The sequence below is a fragment of the Sciurus carolinensis genome, chromosome 13, assembly GCF_902686445.1.
Source record: "Sciurus carolinensis chromosome 13, mSciCar1.2, whole genome shotgun sequence".
Classification (NCBI taxonomy): domain Eukaryota; kingdom Metazoa; phylum Chordata; class Mammalia; order Rodentia; family Sciuridae; genus Sciurus; species Sciurus carolinensis.
The window spans coordinates 79,491,423-79,518,469 of NC_062225.1; the positions used below are offsets into that span (position 1 = coordinate 79,491,423).

The 27,047-nt window shown below is 37.6% G+C and overlaps 2 protein-coding genes across 4 annotated transcripts in view; both read left to right on the forward strand.

Annotated features, from left to right (window-relative positions):
• Positions 1 to 8,280, forward strand: part of Wdr35 (WD repeat domain 35) — a 59,818-nt gene extending 51,538 nt beyond the window's left edge. Inside the window, exons 25-28 of one of the 3 annotated variants that reach the window (XM_047523041.1) lie at positions 375 to 515; positions 1,192 to 1,348; positions 5,031 to 5,271; positions 5,601 to 8,280. In XM_047523041.1, coding sequence (XP_047378997.1) covers positions 375 to 515; positions 1,192 to 1,348; positions 5,031 to 5,271; positions 5,601 to 5,751 — 690 coding nt within the window. In that variant the 3' untranslated portion in view covers positions 5,752 to 8,280. Of the gene's footprint in view, positions 1 to 340; positions 516 to 1,191; positions 1,349 to 5,030; positions 5,272 to 5,600 lie in introns of those variants that run through there. The other 2 variants (XM_047523042.1, XM_047523043.1) reach the window with 2 other exon arrangements.
• Positions 8,281 to 12,903: 4,623 nt separating this feature from the next.
• Positions 12,904 to 21,017, forward strand: Ttc32 (tetratricopeptide repeat domain 32). The gene is made up of 3 exons (XM_047523599.1): positions 12,904 to 13,185; positions 17,475 to 17,641; positions 18,439 to 21,017. The coding sequence occupies exons 1-3, from the start codon at positions 13,034 to 13,036 to the stop codon at positions 18,576 to 18,578; spliced, it is 459 nt and encodes a 152-aa protein (XP_047379555.1). The 5' UTR covers positions 12,904 to 13,033; the 3' UTR covers positions 18,579 to 21,017.
• The last annotated feature ends 6,030 nt before the right edge of the window (positions 21,018 to 27,047 follow it).

Here is a 27,047-nt window from a genome sequence, read left to right on the forward strand (position 1 = left end):
GATATACCATGTTAATGCCATTGTGTCTTTGTGTACTTGGAATATTATTTTTAAAACCTTCGTGTATGGAAGTTACTCATCCCATCATGACTATTTTCATTCTGCTTTAACTATTTAACAGCAGATAGTCTAAGATTGTTAATAGCTTTAACTCCACGGGCTGAATAGTAAGGAAAGAACTGAGTATTTATGTTAGTAATAAGGAAAGGAAAATGGCTTTTAAAATATAAAACACAAATTTAAATAGGTGGTATTTGTATTCCATCCTACTGGTCTTTTTTCTTTTTTAGATAACCAAATTTCAGTTAATTTTGAAATGTTCATATTTGTACAAATGTAGATTAAGAAGTATCTTCCCCAAATTCTGTTTGAAGATTGCTGATGAAGAGGCAAAGAAAGGAAGTAAGCCTTTACGTGTGAAGAAGCTCTATGTACTGTCAGCCTTACTTATAGAGCAGTACCATGAGCAGATGAAGAACGCCCAGAGAGGGAAAGTGAAGGGCAAGAGTTCAGAGGTGAGGTCACTTGAAATAGCCTCCAGTCATGTCGCCTGCTTAGGAGAAAAGACCCAACCTTTCTTTGTAGACAAGCCCTTTAATTTGTATATCTCCATTGTTTACTTAAATGATACAAAGAAAGGTACGACTGATTTAGAATTAGTATTCAAATTTAGAAATTTCTACTTAGAAATATTGAAAATTATTTTCAATATTTTCTACATGAAAAATATATATTCTTTGCTTTATTTTTGTTAATTTTTTTTTTTTTTTTACTTACCTAATAAATCTTCCTTTCTAATCAGAGAATTTAAAAAACTTAGGGGCTAGGGATGTAGCTCAGTTGTAGAGTGCTTCCCTTGCATGTGCAAGGCCCTGGGTTCAATTCCCAGCACCAGAGAACAACAAATAATCCAGAAATCTTTTTTAGAATATGTATATTATTTTAATGTATAAATGAATCTCATATTAACTTAAATTTAATCAATCCTATTTTAAAACTTGATCATACCAGTTTAACAGAATCTGAATCATAATGGAAAAAATTGGAATGAAAGATTTATAATGATAAAATCCGGTCTGTAGATATGTTCCTGCCGGTTTTAGAGGTTACCTTCGTTGTAATGACAAGGTTGTGTGGTGGCTGGAACAGGGTGTTTGGGTTGACCCAAAGTGCTGTCTGCCCTTCTCACAGGCCACTTCTGCGTTGGCTGGCTTGCTGGAAGAGGAAGTTCTGTCTCCGACTAGTCGTTTCACAGACAATGCGTGGAGAGGGGCCGAGGCTTACCACTTCTTTATCCTGGCGCAGAGGCAGCTCTACGAGGGCTACGTGGACACTGCGCTGAAGACAGGTGGGCGTGTCGACTACATATACCGTGTGTCGGAAAAATTTCAGATCGAATGTGAAAGGCCAGCTCCTTCAACTTGTTTTTATATTTGTTTCGATAACATTTTTCACTATGGATTTATTTTCATATGTTTGGATTATGCTATATATAATTTATTTCCATTTTTGAAGTTTAAACAAATTTTTAATATGTAGAAGGCAGCATTTATAGTTCATAGAAATATCAGAAGTTTGAGATAAGCAAAAGAATGTGTATAGCATTTATATGCTGTCCATTCAAAGCTAGACACCGAGAGATCAGTCTGTATCCTTTTGGAGATATCTATATTTATATAAAACTTTTTAAAACATTCTTTTTACAATATTGGGAGTGAAATAAGGCATACTTTTACTTTTAAAAATAATGTTATAAAATATTTTTATATTGTATACACGTCTATGATATTTATCTTGTTTTTATAAAATGATTCTTAATAATTTCCAAAATGGAAAAATATAATAATAAAATATATTAATATATAGTATAATAATAAAATCAATAATAATTGATAAAATAATAAGTCAGAGATGATCACTAACATTTGGGTAAACTTCCTTCTGGTTTCTTCAGACCAGAGCTTGCTTTCCCCACCATCAGTATATTGTAATTATCTTCTCTCATTGGGAAACATAGATCTGTATCACTTTTAATAGTTATATAATATTGCTGGTTTTTTATGGACTATAATTTATAGAAGATTATTTACATGTAGTATTTGAATCTGGAACTTATTTTGGCTTAACAGTATGCTGGAGTTTAGATATGTTAACTCCTAAGAACTAATTATGAGATCTGTGTTATAAACTAAGGCATACGAATGATTAAAACATTAACGAATGATTAAAACATTACTGTAACATTACTGCTTTTTTAGCTCGGCACAACAGCAGTACAAACACTGTCCTGGCCATCCTGCCCGCCCTCTGTCACACTGGGTGGGCCCCTGCTGCTCATATCATCACCAAGTGCACATCACCCCCTAATCCTAAGTAGTCATTAATCTGCATTCTGGGGAATGATTTTTTAAAAATCTTTCAGAGAAATTCTTATTTGAATGTTTCTATAATTCTATAGTGATGTTTTTATTTTTGTTTTCACTGTTTGTATAAGAACTCTTGAGAGATTTTATAACATGAGTGTCTCTCATATGTGTTGATTCCCTAGCAGCAATAAGGTCATCACTAAGCCTCTCCCAGCCTTAGTTTCTTTTTATGTCAAGTGGGTAATAGTATCTTCCTCACAGTTGTTTCACTGATGAAGAGAGAATTTCCTGAAAAGAAAAATCACTTGTTCTGGTACCTGGACTTCCTGAGTAGTGACAGCATGATGATGATATTAATAGTGCTTTTTGATCAGTCATATTTCATATTTTTCACTTAGGAAGTTAAGAAGTCATTAACTTTAAGGTTATTACATATTATATTTTATTGTAACTTCTTAGTTAACCAAAAATCATTTATTAAACGTGTTATTCCCTCAGAGATTTGGAATTCTCCCTTAATGAAATTAAATTACTATATCTAATCCCTTCCTAGACTATTATTTTCTATTTGTATACTTCTGGGCTGGTACTATCCTCGTATTTATTTTTACATTTTAATATCTGGGATTTAAGCTGTTACTCTTCTTTTTGAAGGATATTTTCTTGTGTTAGTTCATCCAGATCAACTTTACAATCTTTTTGAGGGTAGGAGGAGTTTCAGTGAAATCCTGTTGGACTTTGTATTAGAATTGCTTTAACTTAATATATTAATATTGGTATCATTGATTTATTTATTTGTGACTTTTCTCATCCAGAAACATCAATTTTTAAAAACCATTGGTGTATCTGTATTTCTTTCCAAAGATTCTTTTTTTAGGTTGTAGTTTTATGCCTTTTATTTTGTGGTCTTATTAATTTTTTATTATTTTTTGGTATACATGACAGTAGAGTGTATTTCAACATACATACATAGAGTATAATTTTTCTAATTAGGATTCAACTTTTGCAGTTGTACGTGATGTGGCGTTTCATGGGTTGTGTATTCATATATACAAGGGAAGTTATGTCTGACTCATTCTGCTGTCTGTCCTATTCCCATTCCCACTCCCTTCCCTTCATTCCCCTTTGTCTAATCCAAGGAACTTCTATTCTTTTCTACCCACCATCCCCCGAATCGTGTGTCAGCATCCACATATCAGAGAGAATATCCTGCCTTTGGTTTTTGGGATTGGCTTATTTCCTTAGCATTTTAGTCTCCAGTTCTATCCATTTACTGGCAATCTTTCCAAAGATTCTTAGTTTTCTTCTTGTATGCTGTAAATATTTCTTTTGTAGTTTATTTTTGTTTTTGCCATCATAAGCAATGGGTCTATGAAAAAGTCTTTCTAACTGGTTATTATACAAAAGAATAATTTTTAATATTTATTTTATAAAAAATCTTAATGTTGATATAAATTATGCCCTGTTTAAAGTCATATTTTTATAATTTATGTACCATTTCTAGACTTATATTAAAAGAAAAATTAGAACTTTAACTTGAGAGTCTACCAACTGGGTGGAGATATCTATATATTTCCATTTTTTTTTCAGTTATAAAACCATCTGAAACAATGTATGTCCTGTAAATTGCCTGCAAATCCATTATGTGCCAGATGTGAAATTAGAGGGTATTATTTATTGTAACTAAATAAATATATTTTTATACATTTCTTCCATTAAACTTTGTTATCAACACTTGATCTCAGAACCAGTCTGAGGAATTTTATATTTTAAAATACATGAGTATATTATTTTATGCTTATTTTGTGACATTTCCAGTATACTATGATAAGGTATATTTTAAGATTGCAAGAACTAGAGAAGAAAGAGATACAAATTAGGTACAAATCTGATATTAGCACTATAGTACCTTTTAAAGAAAGATTATGTCTTTAGCATAGAATAATTGCAAATTAAGATATAATAACTATTAAAATAAATGGTCTAAGTGGACAATTTAGAGGCTCATTTTTACTTCCTTTTTCTGAGTCCTGTTGTTTCAATGAGACAAACAAAAAGCATTAATCAGTTTTGTCCTCTTGTCCCAGAAAAACACTGAAATCGAACTATATATTTACTACTGTGATTATTTTTTTGAAATACTATTTGAATACTTATGTTTGCAGAATTGAAAATTTGGGACCTTATGGGTTAATCTATTTAAAAACAAGAAGAAGAGAGAACATGTGATTTTATACTGCTTTGCATTTATTTTTGCAAAAATAAACATTATTTTGAGTTATAATTGACAGTTATGATTAATATTAACAGTATATTAATCTACTTTTTTTTGAATGCCACAGATATTCCTAATTTAAATGGAAAAAAAAGATGTGTCTTTCAGCATTAAGAAATTTTGTTGTCTGTGTATCTTTCTAGGTGGGTCAGCCGTGTGCATCATTTGGTGGTTATAATCATCACAGGACCTGAGCTGTCAGTTGGCTCCCCTAACCTAGGGACCATGGGTCCTACTTCCTCTATTAGTACTTCTCTCTCTTAATGTTGTTTTAAGTTTGTTGAAGTTCATGTTGGTTAAACTACAGCAGCTTTACATAGATTCTTTCCCATGCATTTTCATGATATCATGATTATTTTTAAATGCTCACACTGTCCTCTTCTTCCTAGCTCTTCACCTGAGAGACTATGAAGACATCATCCCTGCAGTTGAGATATACTCTCTTTTAGCGCTCTGTGCATGTGCCAGTAGAGCTTTTGGTACTTGTTCCAAAGCTTTCATTAAACTTGAATCATTAGAGACTCTCAGTTCAGAACAGAAACAGCAATATGAAGACCTTGCTCTAGAAATCTTCACCAAACATACTCCAAAAGATAACAGAAAATCTGAACTGGACAGCCTTCTTGAAGGGTAGGCTAATTGTTGTTAGTAGCTACCATTCTACCTTGTTTGAAGCTTGAATTTCTATGGTATGATGTGTAATATAATAATTAAAGCACTCAATTTTAAAGTAGTTTACCTTAACAACACATTCTGTTTTACTTAATCTACATGTATATTAATGCTTTTCCTCATTGTAAGAAAAGTTTTTAGTTGAAAAACAAACTATGAAATAAAATATTTATTTGAAGTTTATCTTGACATGTTTTTCATTCTTTAATTTTTAGGGTATTAAATACATTGTTAGAGTAATTGGAAATTTTAAAGTGTAGTTAACTGTTTTTCTTTTGTTTCTCCAGGGGAGAAGGGAAATTGCCAACATGCGTTGCCACAGGAAGCCCAATCACGGAGTATCAGTTCTGGATGTGCACTGTGTGCAAGCACTGTGTTCTTGCTCAGGAAATCAGCAACTACAACTTCTGTCCCTTATGCCATAGTTCAGTGGGATAAAGGAAAGACGAATGTATATAATTGTAAAAGTACATGTAACATATATACCTAGCTCTAACTGTATATGTAATGTTTCTTTCTGAGTTTTATATGAAAATAAGCTTCATTATTTTATAGTTGTATTTTTGTATTTTATTAACATTTTATGTTATTAGCTTTTGTGCAGAGGTACAACTGCAAAATAATAAGGTTAACTTTCATATAAAATTTATGGAAGTCAGTCTTATTTTTTTCCTATCTCTGTTATTTATATATCTTATGGTTAGTTACATGATCCCATGGGAACATTCCAAATAAATATTTTTTTCTCACCATTCCAAGGTTACTAATTCATTGTACAATCTTGGGGAGGTAGATGGGCAATGGAGGAAGCATGGGAATGGGCAAAGCTGAATTTAGAGATTGATATAATCTGTGTATTACAGTGTATCTGCCCAAGAGAACATAGCTCCTGTTGAACTTAATTGTATCTTTCCATGAGACTGTTCTCTGCTTTATCAATGAAAGAGGAATTTTCAGGGTTGTAGGGATGGTGTGCCTGTCACTAGGTCCATCTTTGTGAGAATTTCCTGTAGGACGCTGTTTAGTTGTGATTCTTGGTCCATGGTCTGCTGCCTCTTCTTTCCCTTTCCTGTTCTTACCCAGGAGTCTACTGAGAACTCATTAACTCCTAAACCTCTCCTAATAACCTTTTGGTAACTTTCTTTTGAAGCCATCTAGCTCCATCTGCCTGAGCCCTAAATTTTTCCTCCAACTAATTATTTTAGATAAATCCTGAGTTACTGCCAAGCTGAACTTCATGTTCAGTTTTGATTCAGAAACCAAATCTCTAAAAACAAACTCTTATAACCTGTGGATCTAATTTTCATATATGTATATGAATCTATATATTTATACACACATATATAACTATGTATGTACACAGAGACACATCTTTTCTACTATTGTAAAAATGTGTATGACTCTTGGGGATCTAAATCTATGAAAGTTTTTTAATGATCTGCCACTGTCCAGGGGACTTTGTTCAGCTTGAAAATGGTACTAGACCCTCTAGTATGAATTGATCCGATTGGTTCTATTCAACTCTCCCTTGATGAAAGGGATAAAGAGAAGCAAAACTAACTACATAAAACAAATACCTGAAGAGATGTTGGATGGACAGAGGTAGAGTACTGAAGACAGGATAATGAAATTGCTATTCTCTTTTCCTCTGGCAGTAAACATGAACTGACTCACTTTGAGCAATGCTGTTGTTCTTTATTCTGAATTATATTATGTTTTAGAATGATATAGTAGGCCTGAGTATTGAAATGACAGAACCAACTGATACAGCTGTACAAATAAGCAGTGTGCCTAATAAGCTACGTAGCACTGTTGACTTACCACACTCACAAAATGCTAAAAATTTGTTGTTTTCTTCAGATATACTTTGAAATTGTCTTTCTGTATTCCCAGTGCTGAGATCTTAGGTTTTATTATTACCTGAACATTTGTGAAAATAATAAATACTGAAGAAAAAATAACTTGTGTTTATCCCAGGTTTTCTTTATTGATAACTTATGGGTAACATGCTGTTAGCTTTGTCTTCATTTAAATATTTTGGTGGGGGTTGGTTAGCAGGGAGTTGTGCTGCCGAATGGAGAAGGCAAGGAGAGAGCAGGTACAGATGTATCACACCACTTTTGCTATCAAAGGGGAGAAACCCAATCCTTATACAGGTACAAGCAAATGTCAAATGATTGAAGTTGCAGAGAATTACTCCTCAGAGGTGACATTTCTCATTTAGAAATAAGGGAAAAAATTTTGTTGCCAGGTTTTTAAGAGAAAAATCAAGAGTTTTAAATTTGCTGACAGCTCCAAGCTCTTGCCTCCCAGTTTCCAAAATGAAAATAGTAATATTATGTTGCCCCCTACTGTGTATTTTTATGATTACGTTCTCAGTTCATTTTTTTTTCTTTTAAGTAAAACTAATATTTATTTGCTTTAAATATAAGAGTAACATGTTCATGGTTGAAAATTTCAGAAATACATAAGACTATAGATGAGAAAGTAAAAACCTTTTTAAAACTAAAAAGCATTAATTTATATTTTAGTGTGATTTAAGTTAATAAACAGGCAAAACTAAAGAAACATGTTAAAAGTTTCATAACAAGATTTCTCTAAAATTAAAAGTTGACATTAAGAGGTTTAGGTTTATTACTTAAGCAATTTCTTCTTTGGCATAGTTTAAATTTCTATATGGTAAAATTAAAATTTGGAGAAAAATGAGATGGGATATTGATAGAAATTCAATTAAATCTGTAGGTTGCTTTAGATAATATTGCCATCTTAAAAACATTAAGTCTTCTAATTCATGAACATGGGACAGGATATGTTTCCATTTATTTATCTTCAACAGTGTTTTATAGTTTACATTGTACAAGTCTTTTACCTCAATTAATTTCTAAGTATTTTATTGTTTTGTGCTATTGTATAGAATTTCTTAAATTTTTTGGATTGTTCATTGTTAATGTGTACAAATACAGCTGATTTTGCATATTTTGTATCTTGCTACTTTGCTGAATTCATTTGGTAGTTTTAACAGTATTTTCTTTTGGTGGTATTTTTAGGGACACAAATGTATGTATATTTATTTATGTGTATGTGTGTGTGTGTGTGAGAACAGAGATATTTTTCTTCTTTTCCATTGTACTTTTTAAAATGCTTTGCCTAAATCTTCATTGCTACATTGAACAGAAGTCATGAGAGTCATGAGCATCCTTTCCTTGTTCCTGATTTTAGAGAAAAATCTTTCAGTCACTGTTGAACCTGATGAACTGATGTTTACGGGTTTTTCATATATTTTTTACTATGTTGAAGTAGATTCCTTTTATTCCTAACTTGTTTTTATCATGAAAGAGTTTTTAGTTTTGTCAAATGTTTTTTCTGTGTCAATTGAGATTATCATGTTTTTCTCTATTCTGTCATTTTGGTGTATTACAGTGATTTTCATGTGTTGAATCAGCTTTGCATTCCAGGAATAATTTCCACTTGGTCATGGTGTATAATTCGTTTTCTATACTGTTGAATTTTTAAAATTAATTTGTTCTAATTTGTTGTACATGATAGAATGCTTTTATAATTTTGATAGATCATACATAAATGGAGTGTGATCACTCATTTTCTGAATATACATATTGGATCACATCCGTCATGCAGTCATATGTGTACACGAGGTTATGCTGTCGAATTTGATTTGCTAGTCTTCTTTTTGTTTTTTTCAATTAGTGTTATAAGTGGTGTTAGTCTGTAGTTTCTTCTAGTGTCTTTCCTTGGCTTTAGTGTGAGAAAAGATGGCCTTATAAAGTTGTTAGCAAGTATTCCCTCCTGTTCTATTTTTAGAAAGAACTTAAGAATTGGTGTTGGATTCATCAGTGAAAGCATGAGTTTTTAATTATTCAACTTTACTAGTTATGGTTATTCATATTTTCTATTTCTTCATGATTCAACCTTGGTTTTCTGTTTGTAGGAATTTGTCCATTCCATCTAGTTATCAATTTTTTTGGCATATAATTCTTCATAGTGTGCTCTTATAATTCTTTTTATGTAAAATTGCCCTCATTTTCACTTTTGATGTAATTATTTTCTTAGTCAAACTTGCTAAAGGTTTATCAATTTTTGTTGATCTTTTCAAAGAACCAATATTTGGTTTCCTACTATTTTATCTCTTTTCTAACCTTTATTATTTCCTTTCTCTGCTAGCTTTGGGTTTTCCACTTGATATTTAGTGTGTTAATAAAAAGTATGTATGTTAAGACTTCCACATCTATTTTAACATAATTTTGTCCCTTCAAAATCCTGTATTTTATTTATTTATTTATTCATTCATTCATTCAAACAGGCCAGTCTTTATTTTGCTAATGGGAAGATTGGAACACACAAAAACACGACAAACTAAGTTATTTGTTAGACTCAGAAAAGAAACAGGCAGGTGACCTTTGACATTTCAGGTCTCCACATCTCAAACCAAGCCCTTTGGCCCAAGTTTTCATATTTGAGTAAATGACTTTCACTAAAGGAAACCAGTTAAAGAAACTTGTGAAATTTACTCTGTGATCTCTAAGTAGACCCTGGTGCAGTGATGCTCAAACTTCAGCATACAGAATCCTAGGGAATTCACTGAAAATGTAGAATCCTGGGCCCCATCCCTATTCCATTTAGTCATTCTAAAGCCCAGGAATCTTTATTTTTGAAAGCTTGTCAAGGAATTCTGATACAGGCGGTCCTAGATTACACCTTGAAACACACTGACCCAGCGAATGTTTATTTTTTAAAAATATTTTTAGCTGTAGATGGACACATTTCCTGTATTTTGTTTTCATGTGGTGCTGCAGCTGGAAACCCAGTACCTCATATGTGCTAGGCAAGCGCTCTATCACTGAGCTACCCCTAGACCCATAATCCTGTATTTTAAATGCACTTAAAAACAATGGGAAGGAGCTGTAGGCTTCACCAGACTGTCAAAAAGGCCATTTACTCCTATTTAGGACCTCCCTACTACTCCACTTCCCATCCTTCAGTAAACATCTTGCTGTTTTCCTTCTCAGATCACTAGCCAGTGTTGAGAAACACGAATATTCTTTTTACTCCTTGAGCAAATCTTCTACCTCATGGTTTTTGCACTTGGTTTCCTCACCCGTTTCAGTATGGCTTGCTCCTTTACTTGCTTTAGGTCTGTACTCAGAAGGTCACCTTTCCTATGAAGTCTTCTCCACCCAACCTTATAAAGTAGAAATCACCACTTCCCTACCCCCTATACTGTTTTTTTCCCCTGTGGCACTAAATCACTAATTTTAAAATCATGTCTTTGCTAGTCTGTAAGTTCAGTAGGGGCAGAGGACTTCCTTTTGTTCACTGCACTGCTCCCAGTTCTTAACTTGTCTGTCACATAGATGCTCAAGAAATGATTTTTGAACATTTAGTTCTGTATATGCTAAAGATGGCAATTATCTTGCAAGTTGCATATTTCTTTCTGCGTTATTTTTATAGTTGATTATACCAGATTCTTTGTAATTTTTTTCTTTCTTGTCTTCATCAGTTTTGTGTTGCTGTAAACAATACCATAGTCTGAGTAATTTTATAAAGAAAAGAAATTTATTTGGTTTACAGCGCTGGAGGCTGGTTCAGTATCACGAGGCTTTATCTGGTTAAGACCTTCTTGCTTCATAACAGCTGAAGGCCTAACATGGCAAGAGAATAAGAGAAATTGCTACTTTCAAGCCCTTTAAATAACTGGCATTAATCTATTCATGAGGGTGGAACCCTCTTGACCTAAACATCTGCTATTAGATCTACTTCCAAACACTATGACACTGGAGATTAAATTTCCAACACACGAACTTTGAGGGACACAGTAAAACCATAGTATTCCTTTTTTTATGTAGAAAAACCTATTTATATTTGGGATAATTATCTTACACATCCTACTTTTTATTTTTGGAGACTTTAAAAAATATTTTAACTTTCTAACTCACCTGGAAGAAGAGTATTATGAACTGGTAACTTAAATGCTTAAAAGTATTTTTCCTCAGATGGTTAACTCAATCTCCCAGTAGCACACATTTTAAAGGATCTGTTCTTTCAGGATACACATTAAAAGCCATAAAACAACAACAACAAAAACCCAAAAGAAAAAAAGAAATCCTATTGGGGTCATGTTTCTTGGTCATCTCCTCGAATCAGTCCATTTTCTTTTTCTATTTTGTTTGTTCTATTAGTTGTACATGACAGCAGAATGCATTTTGCTTCATTGTACACAAATGGAGTACTTTTCATTAGTCTGGTTATACACAATGTAGAGTCACACCATTCCTGTAATCATACATATACATAGGGTAATGATGCTTGCCTCATTCCACCATCTTTCCTTCCCTCCACCCTCTCCCTCCCTGTCATTTCTCTCTTCACAACCCAGCTGTTCCTCCATTCTTCCCTTACCCTCCCCTCCTTTATGTATCAGCATCCACTTATCAGAGAAAATATTTAGCCTTTGATTTTTCAGCCTTTTTATTTCACTTAGCATGATATTCTCCAACTCCATCCATTTACCTGCAAATGCCATAAGTTTATTCTTTATGGCTAATATTCCATTGTGTATATGTAGCAGTTTCTTTATCCATTCATCTATTGAAGGGCATCTAGGTTGGTTCCACAATTTAGCTATTGTAAATTGAGCTGCTATAAACTTTGATGTGGCTGCATCACTGTATGCTGATTTTAAGTCCTTTGGGTATAAACCGAGGAGTGGGAATAGCTGGATCAAATGGTGGTTACATTCCAAGTTTTCTGAGGAATCTCCATACTGCTTCTAGAGTGGCTGTACAAATTTGCAATCCCACCAGCAATGTGTGAGTGTGCCTTTTCCCCCACATCCTCATCAGCACCTACTGTTGCTTGTATTCTTGATAACAGCCATTCCAATTGGAGTGAGAAATCTTAGGGTAGTTTTGACTTGCATTTCCCTAATTATTGAACATTTTTCACATATTTGTTGATCCTAATCAGTCCATTTTCTTACACCAGAAAATACCAGCTGATTATTTTTTTTGTCTCTTGCTAACCCGTAATTCCCACTAATGTATTTTTAACAGTATATGCATTTTTCAGTGGTAAATAAAAAAAATTAAGGCGAACAATAACACTCAAATTATAGGCTGGGGTTGTGGCTCAGTGGTGGAGTGCTTGCCAGCTACCTTGTTGGAGCTAATATCTGGTGTGGTCTGAATTCGGACTCGGAGCCGAGGAACGAGGCTTGCAGGATTTCAACAACACGTCTCTCGGGGTGACCGGTCGGCTTACAGCATCCTGAACTCCGGTTCTGCGAAGTGGGGCGCTGCGCCGGAGGGGAGCGACGGCAACTCTGCGAGCCCAAGAGCCACTCGTAGAACCTCGCTGGCTTCCTCCTTCCGCCTCCAGCACAACAGGCCCTAATCCACTGTGACAAAGAGCACGCGCCTCGCAACGTTAGACGTGGACTTACAAACGTTTGGGACCAATGATAAGAGGAGCGGCAGATCAGTAGGGCCAGTTCAAACTTCCCCCGAATTCCCGCGCGGTCCGCTAGCCGCGGACCAATTCTCTCGCGAGAAGAAGGGTCCTCAGAAGACTCAAACTTCCTCGTCCGTACCGCCCAGGTTCTGTTGGTAAATTAAATTCCGGGGTACACTAGGAGCTCCGTGGCGCCGCCTTTAATCTCTCAGAAGGAAACCCCTATTCCCCACCGCGAGCCAGGCCTTCGACCGCTATGGAAGAACAGCAGGGGCAAGGAAGCCACGCCACTCTAGCACTCGCCCAGGCTCATTTTGACAAGGGCGAGCACACGGAAGCCGAGGCGCTGTACTCCGCTTACATTCGCCAGTGCGCTTGTGCAGCGCCCGTCGGCGTGCGTCCGGGAAGGTAACTATCGCGAGAGTTGGGGCGGACCGCGTCTCGGGCTTAGGGCTGCGTGGCTGGGATCCTTCATTTCCCACGTTCCTTCACCCGAGTTCAGCGCCGCGCAGGTCGCGGCCAGGCGGGTCCGCTAGTGTGGCGGAAAGACCGAGGCGAGGTCTGGGTCACGGGCGGGAGGACCCGAGCGGGGAGCTTGCCTCTAAAGGAGCCTCCGGAGCGCAGCCGCAGCCTCCGCTCCCCGCCCCTCGCCCGGCCTTCCCCGTCTCTCCCTTCGCCCGGTCCTTGGAGCCCAGCGGGCTCTCCCTCAGCGGTCAGCAGGCGGAGATCCCCGGCCTGGGGACCGGAGGGTGCACGTCCGGGCAGGGCCACGCCGGAACACGGTGCCCCTGCTGCAGCCACAACTGGACTTTTTATTTTGAGTTGTTAACGAAAAAACGTGTTAAGCGTGCGGAGTGGCGAGTAATGAACGCAGGTCGTCATCACCCCGCTTAAGCATCATCAGTTACACAGACCTGGTGTCATTCGTGGGTGTTTCCAACGCGTTCCCCACGTTAAGTGTCGGCTCATGACCCACAAATGACGGAATCGGGAGCCAGGAATCAAACCTCGAATCAGCAAACTTTCCTTTAGTCTGCAGCGAGGTCCAGGGATCAGGCACGGGAGGGCCCATTTTCTGGGTATGGATCTGGCCCCTGGATTACAGAAGGACTCTGGGTTTTATAGTTTCATTGGTGTCTACGGACATGCAATTTTGAGAGGTAGGGGCTAGTTGTACAGTTTAAAACTTAGAAGGGTGGTTGTAAAAAGGGTTGAAACTCATTATCATCTGAGGAGATAGGAGCCCATATCCCGAAGGATGAGTACTCAAATCTTGCCCATTGTTTTACTTTCTCGGGGATTCCTGGTTTCTCAGAGTTTCAATATTTGCTGTGACTCCATTTAGGACTCATTTGCCATGGGGGAAGGTCAAAGTTCAGGGCCCAGCATTCAGTTTTTGCCTCCTTCCTTCAAGATGCACTGGGGTTGGGAGGGATAAATGTTTGCTTTTGGTGGAGATGCTGGGGATGAAAGCCTGCTTTATCCCCTCAGGGCCCATTGTTACCGGGAGAGATTTAATGTTTGGCCAATTTCCCCTCCCTCCTCCCAAGCCACACTGTCCCTCCGTTTTTCTTGGGGAGCTATCTTGTAGGACTATTATTTTCCATAATCCTTCATTAAGGATTCCTAAAAAGACATAACCACAATATCACAGAATTCCTTGGTATCAAATATCCAGTCAGTGTTAAAACTTTTCTGATTGACATTAAAGTGCTTTGCTGATATTGGTCGGTTAGCAGTTGGCTCAAGTCAGGCTGCATATCTGCACATCTGGTCTCTTAATCTTTAAAGCCCTCCTCCGCCCTCCAGCCCCCCGCGGCCCCCCCCCCCCCAGCAGTTTATTTTTTGAGAAAACCGTTATCTTGTGTTCTGAGAGTTTCCATATTTTGGATTTGTTGAATGCATGTTTCTGTTGTCATTTAATGTGGTCGTCTGTGCATTGGTAGTAAAATCTTGTGGTTTGATCGAATATTATGGCAAGAACATTTTATAAGTGGATGAGTGTGCTTCCGCTAGGAAGCATGTAAAGTCTGGTTGTTGTTCTTTTTTGTGATGTTAGCAGCCTTACCTGCTAACATCTGCTCGTGCAGGGCATCTTTGGGGTTTATGCCTGGATGTCGTTGCATTTGTTGTTACTTCAAGTTTTGCCTTTGTCGCGCTTGTTGATGATATGGAATGGAACAAGGTGAGGAAAGAGAACAGAAAGGGTTGGTTGAATTTCTGGACAGTTGAGAGATGTCTGCACCATCACCTTCCTCTCTCCTGGAGGGTTTGATTTTTCTTGATCAGATGCCAGTAGTTTCTTGCCTGAAGCTTAACAAAAAACACTGAAGACTCTATTCTTACTTTGTGTTAAACCCATATATAGAACTAAACTAGAAAGATAAAAATTGTTCTCTTATTTCAAGAATACATTAGAATGATAGTTAATACAAGTTTCTGAACAGGCAGTGAGATGATGCCACTATCCCTGCATAACACTGCCCCCCCTTTAAAAACGGGTAAACATAGGACACTTAGTTTTCTATCCTCTTTTTTATCTCTGAGAATAGAACTTTCTAATAGATTTGAAAAAATATTCAGCAATAGATTATGTGGATGCCGTCTAGACTTCCTCCATTGCACATCTCAGCCCAAGAACACATGTCCATAGCAAATGTAATTTCAGCCCTTTACCAGCACAGGAAAGAAAATTTGCCTTGGCTGGTTTGAAGGGACTTCAGCATGTCTGCATACTCAGCTTGGCTTTTGCAGTACTGGCGCCCTTTCTGAGCCTCAGTTTCTCATCTGTAAAATGAGCCTTCACTCTCCCAACAGCTCTAATATTCCTCAAGGAGCTCTTGGATTGAAATTAAACTCTGTTAACTTTTCCCTCTAACTATATCCTTCAGAGTTTAAACTTGTTTTTAAACTATTAGGGCCCTGAGTTGTTTTGAGATACTGTTTGCAATCTTTGAATGTCTTTTACTCTGAATGGTTTGTCATATTTTCTTTTTAATATCCAAAGGTGCAGTCATAGCTATAACCTAATTTTCAAGTACCTTGTCTTTGCCAAAGCTACCAAATGCTAAAAATCCTCATTTGGATTAGGTAACTTGGGTAAATTCCATGACAAGAAATACTATCTTCACAAAAATCCTAACATTAAAAAATTTCAGTGGCAGCCATTAGCCCATTTCTTTAAAATTGGAAGTGAAACTTCTGCATGAAAAAGTAGGCTTTTAGAATTTGATGTAGTGAGATCTAATTCTACATTGAACATTCAGTGTGATCCTTTGAATATAAGAATTTATAACAAAGCTCTGAACCTTCAAATGTATTACTAAAACCTTATTGAAGTCCTGATGCTTCTTTTTTCTTCAAATTACTGGGTAGCAGTTCAACTAGTGAACTAACAGACAGATGTAGCGCCTGTACCCTCCGGTTCTCCAGCATTTTTTTTTTTTTCTTTTTTTTTTTTGCGGTGCTGGGGATTAAACCCAGGGCCTTATGCTTGCGAGGCAGGCACCCTACCAACTGAGCTATATCCCCAGCCCTGGTTCTCCTGCTTTTAACAGTGGTGTTAGTGGTATGTAGACGTAGTCTTCAGAGCTCAGAGAACAGAGATTTTCTAAAATTGCAGCAGTTCCTCTTTTACTTTTAGCAAACTTAGACTGTTAGTACCTCTGCTGACGGCAGTAGTGATAGTGCTTGTCTAAGATATTAAGAATGGAAATGTTAAGTAGCTGACCGCAATCGCAAATACTTTCTGAGGACTACAGTTTGCACTATGGGGTATAACAAAGAAATGACAGATAAGTTTAACCTGCAGCTTCTGTTTGGTTTGAACTTGAGAGTCACTTTTGAAAAAAAGAAAGGAAAACAGAATCATCCCTGACTCAGAGAAGAATCCCTAATGTTCTCTGTGCAAATAGTTGTCCAATACAGAGAGGTTCAAGGCAGTAATGGGGAGGGTGCTGAGACCTGTGGAACTGGTGGCTTCTTGGAACTGCAGGACGTGCAGCCCCCTGTAGGAAAGTCTGTTCACTTCATGCTCTTGGGGCAGTCTCTAGAGCTCTTCTGCACACAAGACTTCCAGAGTTAACTGGAACCCACCCTTCTTTCAGGGAGGCAGCCTGGTGTTGGGGGATCCCTGCTAAGGCTGGAGAGAGGGCACCTCTATCCCAGAGATCACTCCCTGGAATCAGTGTGTTGAATTTTCAACTAGGATTAACTTGTATTGATTTCTTTACTGGTGGAAAATGATTTTGTCTCATTGTTTAAAGGTGACTTCAGAATTTGAGAGTAAATTTGGTGATTCACTTTGTGATCCATCCATAGCAAACTTGAACTTTGGACTGGCTTTTCCTTCTTGCTCAACACAATTTGATCTGTCTTCTTTGCCCTGCTGGTGTGTGCTTAGAAAATGAAGTCATTTTAAAATTATATTCAGCAAAACATGTTGGCAGTGAATAGGAGCATTGAGCACCCTATAAAATTCATGTGTTTTTCAGTTTGACATTGAAGTTCTGTAGTCCTACAAAAGTAACAGGGTTAGACAGAAATTGATTTCAATTCTTATTTATTTGCATGTTTTTTTCAGTGTAGATAATGCATGTTATAGGTTATGAAGTTTGACAATGCCCAAAAGAGAATGAAAGTGGAAATTTGAGGAATTTGGTAACGCTGTGTTTTTAATGTGAACTTTTTGTTTAAAGTAAATGCAGCCCTGAGGATTTGGCTACTGCATATAACAACAGGGGGCAAATCAAGTACTTGAGGGTTGATTTTTTTGAAGCCATGGATGACTACTCATCTGCCATAGAAGTCCAGCCCAGTTTTGAAGTTCCGTATTACAACAGAGGGTTGATATTGTACAGGCTGGGTAAGAAATTTAAAAAATTTTTTCTTTACTTCTGCTTTCCTCCATCAATTGCCTTGTTATTTCAGAGCGATTAAATGTTGTGAAACAAATGTAGTAGTCATCAAGTTTTAAAGGTAACATGAAACTTAGGTTTGGAGCGTGGAACGAAGGAAGCGTACCTGAGTTTATTTTGGGTGTTTGATGGGCATTGTAGATCACAACAGAGCACTGAGGTGGGAATTGGACCTGGGTGCAAGAGTGCCGGGCACCCCGTTACTTTGTGCCTCTGCATTCTTGTCTGCAGAATGAGGGTCATGCAGATGCTCACCTGTGACACTTCTCTGGGTTAAGATCTTTGAAGACCCTTGAGACAGTAGAAAGTGAAAAAGTTTCAGATCCCTTTATTAGAGAGACTGTGGATCCTGTTTCTCATTTAAAATTAAAAAGAAAATTAATCTCTTATGTCTCAATTTTACTGTAGTTGTATAGTTTTGTTAAAATTTTATGATTTATGCTACTTAACCTATTAACTCTTATAAATAAACTCATAGCCAACTTCATTTTTTCCCCCTGCTGTGTGGGGTCAAACCCAGGGCCTTGCACTCTACCCCCAACCTTCCGCAGTTAATTTTAGGTGTACTTATTCCATAAAGACACAAAATTAATTTATATACCCCTGTATTAAGAGGAAAAACTTGGTATACTACAAGTGTTTGAAAGCTCATAAATATAAAGGTATGTGTATCCAGATTTTGCTACGAATAATATACACCAATACTCAGCTTTTTTTTCTCTTATTTTTTTTGGTTCTGGTACAGGATATTTCGATGATGCTTTGAAAGATTTCAAGAAAGTACTAGACTTAAATCCTGGATTCCAAGATGCTGCTCTGAGCTTAAAACAGACTATTTTAGACAAAGAAGAAAAACAAAGAAGAAATACTGGAAAAAATTACTGAAATTTTTAACTCAGTTGAACTATTAATTCATGATTCTTACATCTGCTTCTAGGGGCTCTGATTTAGAGTAGCTCTTTTGATTTATATTTAAGATTTATGCATTGGTACTGAGAGTTCATGTACTTAAGGTTGTTAATTTCAGGTTGAGAAACTGTCAATGTGTAAATAATATTGATGTATAATTGTATATTATTACAGTGAAATATTTAAAGAAATGTGTGGTATTTTCTTCAGTGGAACTTCTGATTTTTGCTACTTTATTCCCAATTTCTAATTAAAAAGTTTTTCATCTGCAGAGAAGTTGAAAGTGTATGGGTGTTACTGCCATCACCTAGAAATGCTTCCCTTGGACTCATCGGTTGTTAACATCGTGCTACATTTGTTTCTCCTCTATGTTTAAAAAGGGAAATGAGAGGGAGGTGGGGTAGGAAAGATTGTGGACTGAGACAGACATCATTACCCTATGTACACGTATGATTGCACGAATGGTGTGAATCTACAGCATGCACAACCATAGAAATGAAATGATGTACCCCATTTGTGTACAGTGTATCAAAATGCAGTCTGTAAAAATAAAACCCCCCCCCAAAAAACAAAAAGAAAATACTTTTTGCTGAACCACTTGAGAATAAGAAACAGACATCACGGTACTTCACCCCTAAATGCTTCAGCTTGTCCCTACCAAGAATAAAGACATCCTCCTTATAAGCACGATAGCATGATAACACTTAGTATGAATTAAAATTTCATAAAACCTTCCGTATCCAGCCCACATTTAGATTTGCCAAATTATTTCCAAATGTGTTGATTTTTATTCGGGGGTCTATAACCAATCAGGTTTCATTGCATTGTGTTATGTCTCTGAGTTCTTTTAATCTAGAATCGTCCGTCCCCTGTTCATTTTCTACCCACTGCACTTGCTTTGAGAGTAAAGCTATTTTTATGTGGCTAGGATACAGAGACATGACATTTGGGCTTAAAAATAAAGATATGTCTTGCAGGAGAGCAGTCTAAAAGAACTCAGCTTGTACTTTGTTTTCTCTAGAAATCATGGATAAGAGGTTAAGGTTTTAAATATTGCACCTACCTTTCTGTCTCTGGATAATGACCGTAATTATTGTCCTCAGCACTTACTGAATACTTACAATATACTTACCATATAAACAGCACTGTTCAAACTAATGATTTGGGGTGGTATGGGGGTGGATAGAGAGGTAAGGATTTGTCAGAAACACGTGGTAAATGTAAAGCTTTAAAAATCCCATTTTATTGTGTGCTGCCAATAGGCAATTGGGCTCTGATGAGGCTCTCAGGAACTGGGAAGAGCTTGAAGGGAAAGCAAGCCAAAGCCAGCATGTCCCATCTATAGTTGAAAATTTTTATTGTTGTGGTTTGGCTTTCAAAGATACAGACCCTCATCTTGAGATCTACCAAACTAGTTGATTGCTGCTGCAGGAAAGTTATTCTGGGATGGAAATTACCCTCCTGGGAAAAAAGGAAAGTGTGTTTGCCTGGTGTCTCCGGAGGAAGGCGCAGCCGAGCTTCTGTGGCTTTCTCAGACGCAATCGCCATCATTGGCCTTAATAATTTTTTTTTTTTTTTTAAGTAAAAGAGGTCTCATGAAGCAGACAAACTAATTGCCTTGTTTATAGTTCATAAATAATATCTGGCAAGACACATGGAGAATTTGGGCTGCAGGTGAATGCCTATGAAGAGGAAATGAAGTAAGATGGCCAGAAGTGAAGTCTATATTTCTGGAATTAGTCACATTTTCCAATATGATTTATCTCTTCATTTGTTGGAAATGGCTTTAAAAGAATTTATAAAGTTGCATGAAAACAGAAAAATCCCTTTTAAGAAAAATTTTTTACCTTTTTTTTTAAGTGAAGTCTCTAGACCTTGGGAGAGTTTAAAACCATTCCACTCAAGAGGATACTTAAATACTACTTATATAACTTTATTTTTTTCTTGGCTTGTATTCTCTTCTTTATTCTTGACTGAGATCAGATATAATATGAAAAAGAAAACTTGTTAAAAATTTTCATTTGGTTGTCTGAATTTTATTCAAAGTTTCTTCATCCTTTTTCAGGGAAAATATCACCGAAGTTCAGAATCAGCACTTGCTTATTGGGGACACAGGCACTTATTTTTTTTTTTCTCATTAAGTGGAAATAACAAGGAAATAATACATTTACCTCATTTATCATCTTTAAAATGAGGCATTACACATTCAGGTTCTAAGTTTCTGATTGCCTAAATGATACATTTGATATTTACCTCAGAGATACTCTTATGTTCATTATTGTTCCCATATGTCAGTATTTGTTGAGTTCTTTTCCTTTTTCTACTAGAAAAGTGCCTAAACTGAATTGTTCCATTCTTTTCTCTCTACAAAGCAGATGATGATTATGGTTTGTTATAAGAATTGTCTTTCACAGAGTACAGTAAAACAGAATAAATGGACTTAAGTTACTTTTGAGCTTACAAAATTATTCTCAACACTAATTGAGAAGCTTGAAGCTATTTGTCTTTTTCGGAAGTCTGGAACTGAAGGAAACCTTGGACTGACTTTATGATAGTAAACTATGGTGCAGCTGGTGAAAAGCAAGCTTAAATTTCCAAGTCAGCTTGTAGTCATCATTGGATTGCTCTTTTCTGCATCTATGCTGGTTTTCTGTCTTATACTGGCTTCTCTATCCTAAACATAGGCTTGGCCCTCTGCCATTTTGTAGGTCATAAGCCTTTCTCAGTGGGCATAATATAGTGTATCCTTAACACTCAGGGCAAATCAGTTCAGCATTTATTCTGCCCTCAATATCTCCATCTCTGCCAAGTCTAGTACCCTTAAAAATTTAGCTAGAAGTTTCAAATAATTAAACCTATCTCTTGCTTAACAACTTTCATTTGTCCCTGAAAATGCTTCTTCTAAGTGAAAAGCTATTAAATGAAAACTATTTCCATTACTCTTAATTGGAAAAATTATAATTCCATTTTATCCCACAATATTCACTTTTCACAGAAACACAAATTGAGCAATGAGAACAAATGTAACCATTGGAAAGTGAGCAATTTTCACATAAACTGTTGTAGCATGAATGTTTACTTGTGTTTTTCTGATGCTTTAAAAAACAGCTTTATTGAGAGAATTCATCTATTTGAAGTATACAGTTAGGTGGTTTTAAAGTATATTCAGTTTCTGCACCATTTTTTCAGGCTTTTTGGGTTTTATGGTCTTCTTGCCTGCAAACTGTACTTAATAAAGTTATAATGCAGAAAAGCACCTTTAGGCAAATTAAAGACCAAGCATGAGTGTGCTTCAGAAACAATAGCACGTGGTCAAAACAGATCAAAGATGCCACTTCTGGTTTTGTCCAAGTATGCAGCATGATTCTAATTTGCTTCATGTGATAGTCTCTGGCTAGAAGCTTGTGCTGAGGAAATCAGGAGGTAAGTCTCTGCTGCAGCTGTGGTGTTGAACTTATTTAGGGTGTTTGGGCTAATACACTGTTATTTTTTAAAAACTAATTGTTGACATACAAGTCTAAGTTTTCTAGAGCCTAGTAAAGGGCAGACTGAGGCGTTGCTATGTGAGCTAAGAGTGTAATTTTAACTGCTTCTACATAAATTTAGATTGTAACATTTCCTATATTTCTCAAAAATGTGACAGTAAATTAGGGGAAGAGGATTCCAATCATAAATGGCCAAGGGCACTTGGTGGGGGGTTTGGCGGGGGGAGACTGAGAGACTTGGTTGCATTTCATATGTAACATTAGGGGACTTCAAAAGACACCATTTTACTCTTTACGAAAAGGAAAGGAGGATGATAAACACAGTTTTTGTTTTTGGAAAAACTATCGGGTTAAGAAACATAGTTCATACTTTTTAAAATTATGAGAAGGTAAAAGCGCGAATCCATGTAGTAAAAGACAATTATAAAACCTTGTAAAGAAGTAAAGAAGCAGAAATTACGGGCTGTGAATGTGCATACAACAGTAGACTGAGAACACCCTCGTGTAACACTATTTATCAGCACACAATCATGCATGGAGCAGAGACGCAAAAGTGTTTTTTCACAGAGGAAGAATCTGAGATTTAAGAAATTCAGTAACTTGCCCAAAGTTCTGCCCCAGTCCATACAAACATATGAAACTGCAGTTCCTATCAGTTGATATTTTTTTGTTGCTGAGCAGGCAGCAGCTCAAAGCAGATACGTAGACTTTTTTTGGGTCCCGATAAAAATTTTAAATTGCTCATAAAATGTTTTAATGCTCATCAAGGTAAGTATCCAAACGATGTTAAAATATATTTCATTTTTATAATGCAACATTATTGCAATGCTAGAATTGCTTGTTGGTCATTTTTCTTTCTGATTGAAAACAGACACAAAGGATGGTGAAAAGCAGATTAATATTACGAGCAAACTCCATTTGGAAACTTGAAAACTGTGGCTGCCAGTATGTAAATTTGTATCTTATGTTAAGGAAAAGTATCCAATGCTTAGAAAAAAGGCAAAAGGAGGGATCGCATGTTCTTTCAGCATCATACCAAACTGTCTGACAGACCCCCGACCCCAGGACTGTTTAGTTCTACTCTCAATTGGGGGCCAGACTCTGAGGTTACATGTAACTTGTCAATTTTTGTTCAGAGGAGATGCAAATGAACTGTCTGGTAGAAAAGACAACCCTAAAAGCTATGGTTTTGTTGCCCTGAAGAACACAGACCAGTGTTGCATCTAACCTGGCGACTTTATTCCCAGTTCTTCATTGCCCATCAATACTTAGCGCTCTCTCACCACCTGGGTGGTTCTCTCATTAATCAGTTAAACATTTGTCATATTTTCATTCTGTGTTCTTTTAGGAGCCATGCCTAACTTTTTAAAGTTGTAACACTACTATTGAAAGAAATGAACACCTTAAGGAGAGCTTATCATTGTGTGCTCATATTATTTCTTGCAGGCATACAAATAAAGAGGAACTGAAGGTTTCTATTTTCTTGTTGCCTATTTCTTTAAAATATTCAATCATCCCTGTTTGGATTGTGTGGAGGTTTAATTGAGCTCTGAGTGAAGCAAAATATAGGGAAGACCTTTATCTTAAATTAAAACACATGTAAAAGTACTCCTTTAAGAAGTAGCAAAAGCTGCAGAATATAATGTAAAAAGTGAAAGTTCCCCCATTACTCCCTCTCTGACTCTCTTAGGCTCACCGTGGTTCATGTCTACCCTTCCAGGCCCTTTTCTTTGCATACAAACATGGGCACATGTATGCACGCACATGCAAAGAATTATGTTGTACATACTGTTATTCAGTAACTTAAATATAATTTATCTTGGCTATTATTTCGCATGAGGACATAGAAATCTACCTCATTTTTCTTAGGCCTATAATTTTAAAAACCATATTAAAAATGATTGCCAATTTTTTGTTATAAAATATATTTATGGATATGGTAATGACAAAACAGTCAGGAAGGTGTGAATGAAGAAGGCTGCCCCACGTTCCCTCCAGAAGTAACCACTTCTACCCAAAACCACTGGAAGCCATGGTTTAAAAGCTCCCTTTTGCCAGTCACATTTTTAAAAAATTTTTAGTTCTGTTCCCTACCTTAGTGACTATTCTTTCGGGGCAAATTTGACCAGTTTATATCAAGAATACCTCTAAATATATATTCTTTCAGCAGCCTATTTATTTGAACTTATTTCCACTTAAAGCTCTTTTAAAGATTAAAGATTTAAAGAACTGATGTGGTGAAAACTTACCTCATCCCAAAGCGAGCTTTCAGTCCTGCACCTGTAGCTGATGCTATCTTTATGGCCCCAGATCTTCAGGCCTGACTTTGGATCCAGTGTGCCACTAGTAGACCCAGATTCCAACAGCTTTCGTCTCTGCCATCATCCCCGGATGTGACTCTGTATTACAAGTCTCCTGCTTTGCTCTCACCCCCAAAGTATATTTCAACACCGTCAGCAGAGTGAGAGGCAGATCTCAGGCTAGTGTCCAGGAACCTTGCCCTTGCTGTTCCCGCCATGCATTGCTTGCCCTTTGGCCTTACACTGGCCCTCTTCTGACCACTCTGCTTAAAATTGCAAATCGTGATCATATTCCTCGTGTCTCTGTATTTTTTTCCATCTACTCATACCGTGTTTTGTGCATTGTGTCTGCCTGTCTTCCTCCCACTGGCAGGTGGGACGGGAGTCTGTGCCTGCTTTGTACCCTACTGTACCTTCAGCCCTTAGGACTGTATGGAGTGGATCAAGGAACCACTTGATAGGAACCTGCTTATGAACGTGCTGCCTAGAGCTTGCAGATTCATCATTGGCTAATAGGTATGAGGTGGGCAAGTGTTGTGACCCCTTTTTTGTTGATCCTGAGCAAGGACCCAATTTGTAGGTAAGATTTCATTTTACTTAGAACAGCTTACACTTCCGGTTTAATTTAGAGGAAGAAAGCCCTCTAAGAGGTCAAATTCAGCAGGGACTTTTAAAAGATACAGCTTTGTAACCGGTACCTGTGATGGCTTCCACTGAATTAATTTAAAGATATGTGAAAGTGCTGGCCACAGGTACCTCAGATGAGATGTTACTTGCGAATTGGATTCCTGCAGATCTTATTAGTTAAGGTGACGTAGATGGAAGCTGCAGATCCTTCATCCACCATTCCTAGTGTCCTTATGTGAATGGTGTTCTTACAAGAAAAAGGACATTTGAACACAGACAGGGCAGAAGGCCTCATGAAGATGGCAGAAGTTGGAGTGAGGCTGCTGCAAGTCAAGGAACACCCAGAACTGCAAGAGCTGAGGAGATTCCTTCCCTGTCTTTGGAAGGAGCATGGTTCTGCCTATGTCTCCATTTTGGACTTCTGGTCTCCAGAACTGTGAGAACAAATCTCTGTGGTTGTAAACCACCCAGTTTGTGATACTTTGTTAGAGTAGGACTGGGAAATAAGAACAGTTATAAATAGTTCAATTTTCAGGTGATAAACCTTTTGTGTTTTTGTGTTTTCACACCCACAAATGAAGCTTTGTTGAGAAAAGGGTGTGTCTTCGGTTGGTTTAGCCTATAAACTAAAGATTTCCAAGGCAGAGGAGGGGAGAGAGAGGGCTGCGTTTCTTTATTTGGTCATGACCCTGACTGAATAAGGAGAGGAACCCATGACTCAGCACTGTACAAAACATGCTGGTTTGCTCTGGCTGCCTGCTGAGAAATTCATTACCACCCTGTGTGGTTGCAAGGCACTCAACTCTTGGAGAACTGAGGCTCCTCTGACTTGAGATTGGAAGAGAAAAGTGGGAGTCACTTCAGGCTGCCAAACAAGAAACCATTACTAGCAAGCCAGGTGAAAAAATATCCAAGTTGGCTGAGCAGACAGGCATGGGAGCTGTCAGTCTGGGGCTCACAGAACGATAACTATTTCCATCATGAAGACCAGCTGCCAGCAGGCTTATTGGGATTGGACCAGCTCTGGAATGGGGAGGGTGAGGTGGAATCAAACGGAGCGAGGCGCCCGCACGTGGAGCCCCAAGCCTCGATCTGTCACTTCCACCAGCATCTGACAATGGCTAGTGTTCACTTTTCTACCCTTTCTCAGTGTTCTCTCCAGGAATACCCTTTTTTCTTCGTTTACTTAAATCAGCTCATTCTTCAAGGACCAGCGTTGTCCAACAACTCCCATTAAACCATCCCCACCAGTATCAACCCCGCTCACCCCGATTCTCCAATCTCCTTGACACTGATGAAGTACCCTGGCTGCTGAATGTGGTCCACAGACTGGCAGCCTTGGCAGCACCTGGGCATTGTTAGAAATGCAGTCTTGGGGTTGAAGGAGCTCAGTGGTAGAGCATATGCTTAGCATGTGTGAGACCCTGGGTTCAATGCCGAGCAAGCCAGAAGCAAGAGGGAGATATTGCCTCTTGGGCCTGTGCCCGACCTACTGAATCAGAATTTACATCCTAACTGATCCCCAGGTGGATCCCGTGCATACTGAGGCATGGGGAGCACTGATCTACTGTGTTCATTCTCTGTGGTCTCTGAACCAGCAGCACCAGAGGCACCCAGGAACTTGCTCAAAATGAAGATTTAGGCCCCACCCCAAATTAAATGAATCTGACTCCCTGGGGTAGGGCCCAACCATCTGTGATTTAACACGTGATCTAGAGATTCTGATGCACACTCAAGTTTGAGAACCACCCATCCATATCATTCAACCTAGTTTCCAATTATGCTCTTTCATTCCATGTTTTGTCCCCTTCAAAAAGGGGACCTGAGAGCAGGAACCACGTTGGTTGTGTGTATTTCTGGCACTGAGCCCTTTTATAAGTACAGGGTGATACGTGTCCAGGGGTCACTACCTGCTACCTGCTCTGAACAATCATGAGAGGGCTGGGAGGAGGACAGGGAAGCTGGAGGTAGACCTCCCTTTGTAACTGAGTCTCGAAGGTTTGGGTTTTTGAGGAGTGTTATGCTTCCTCTCT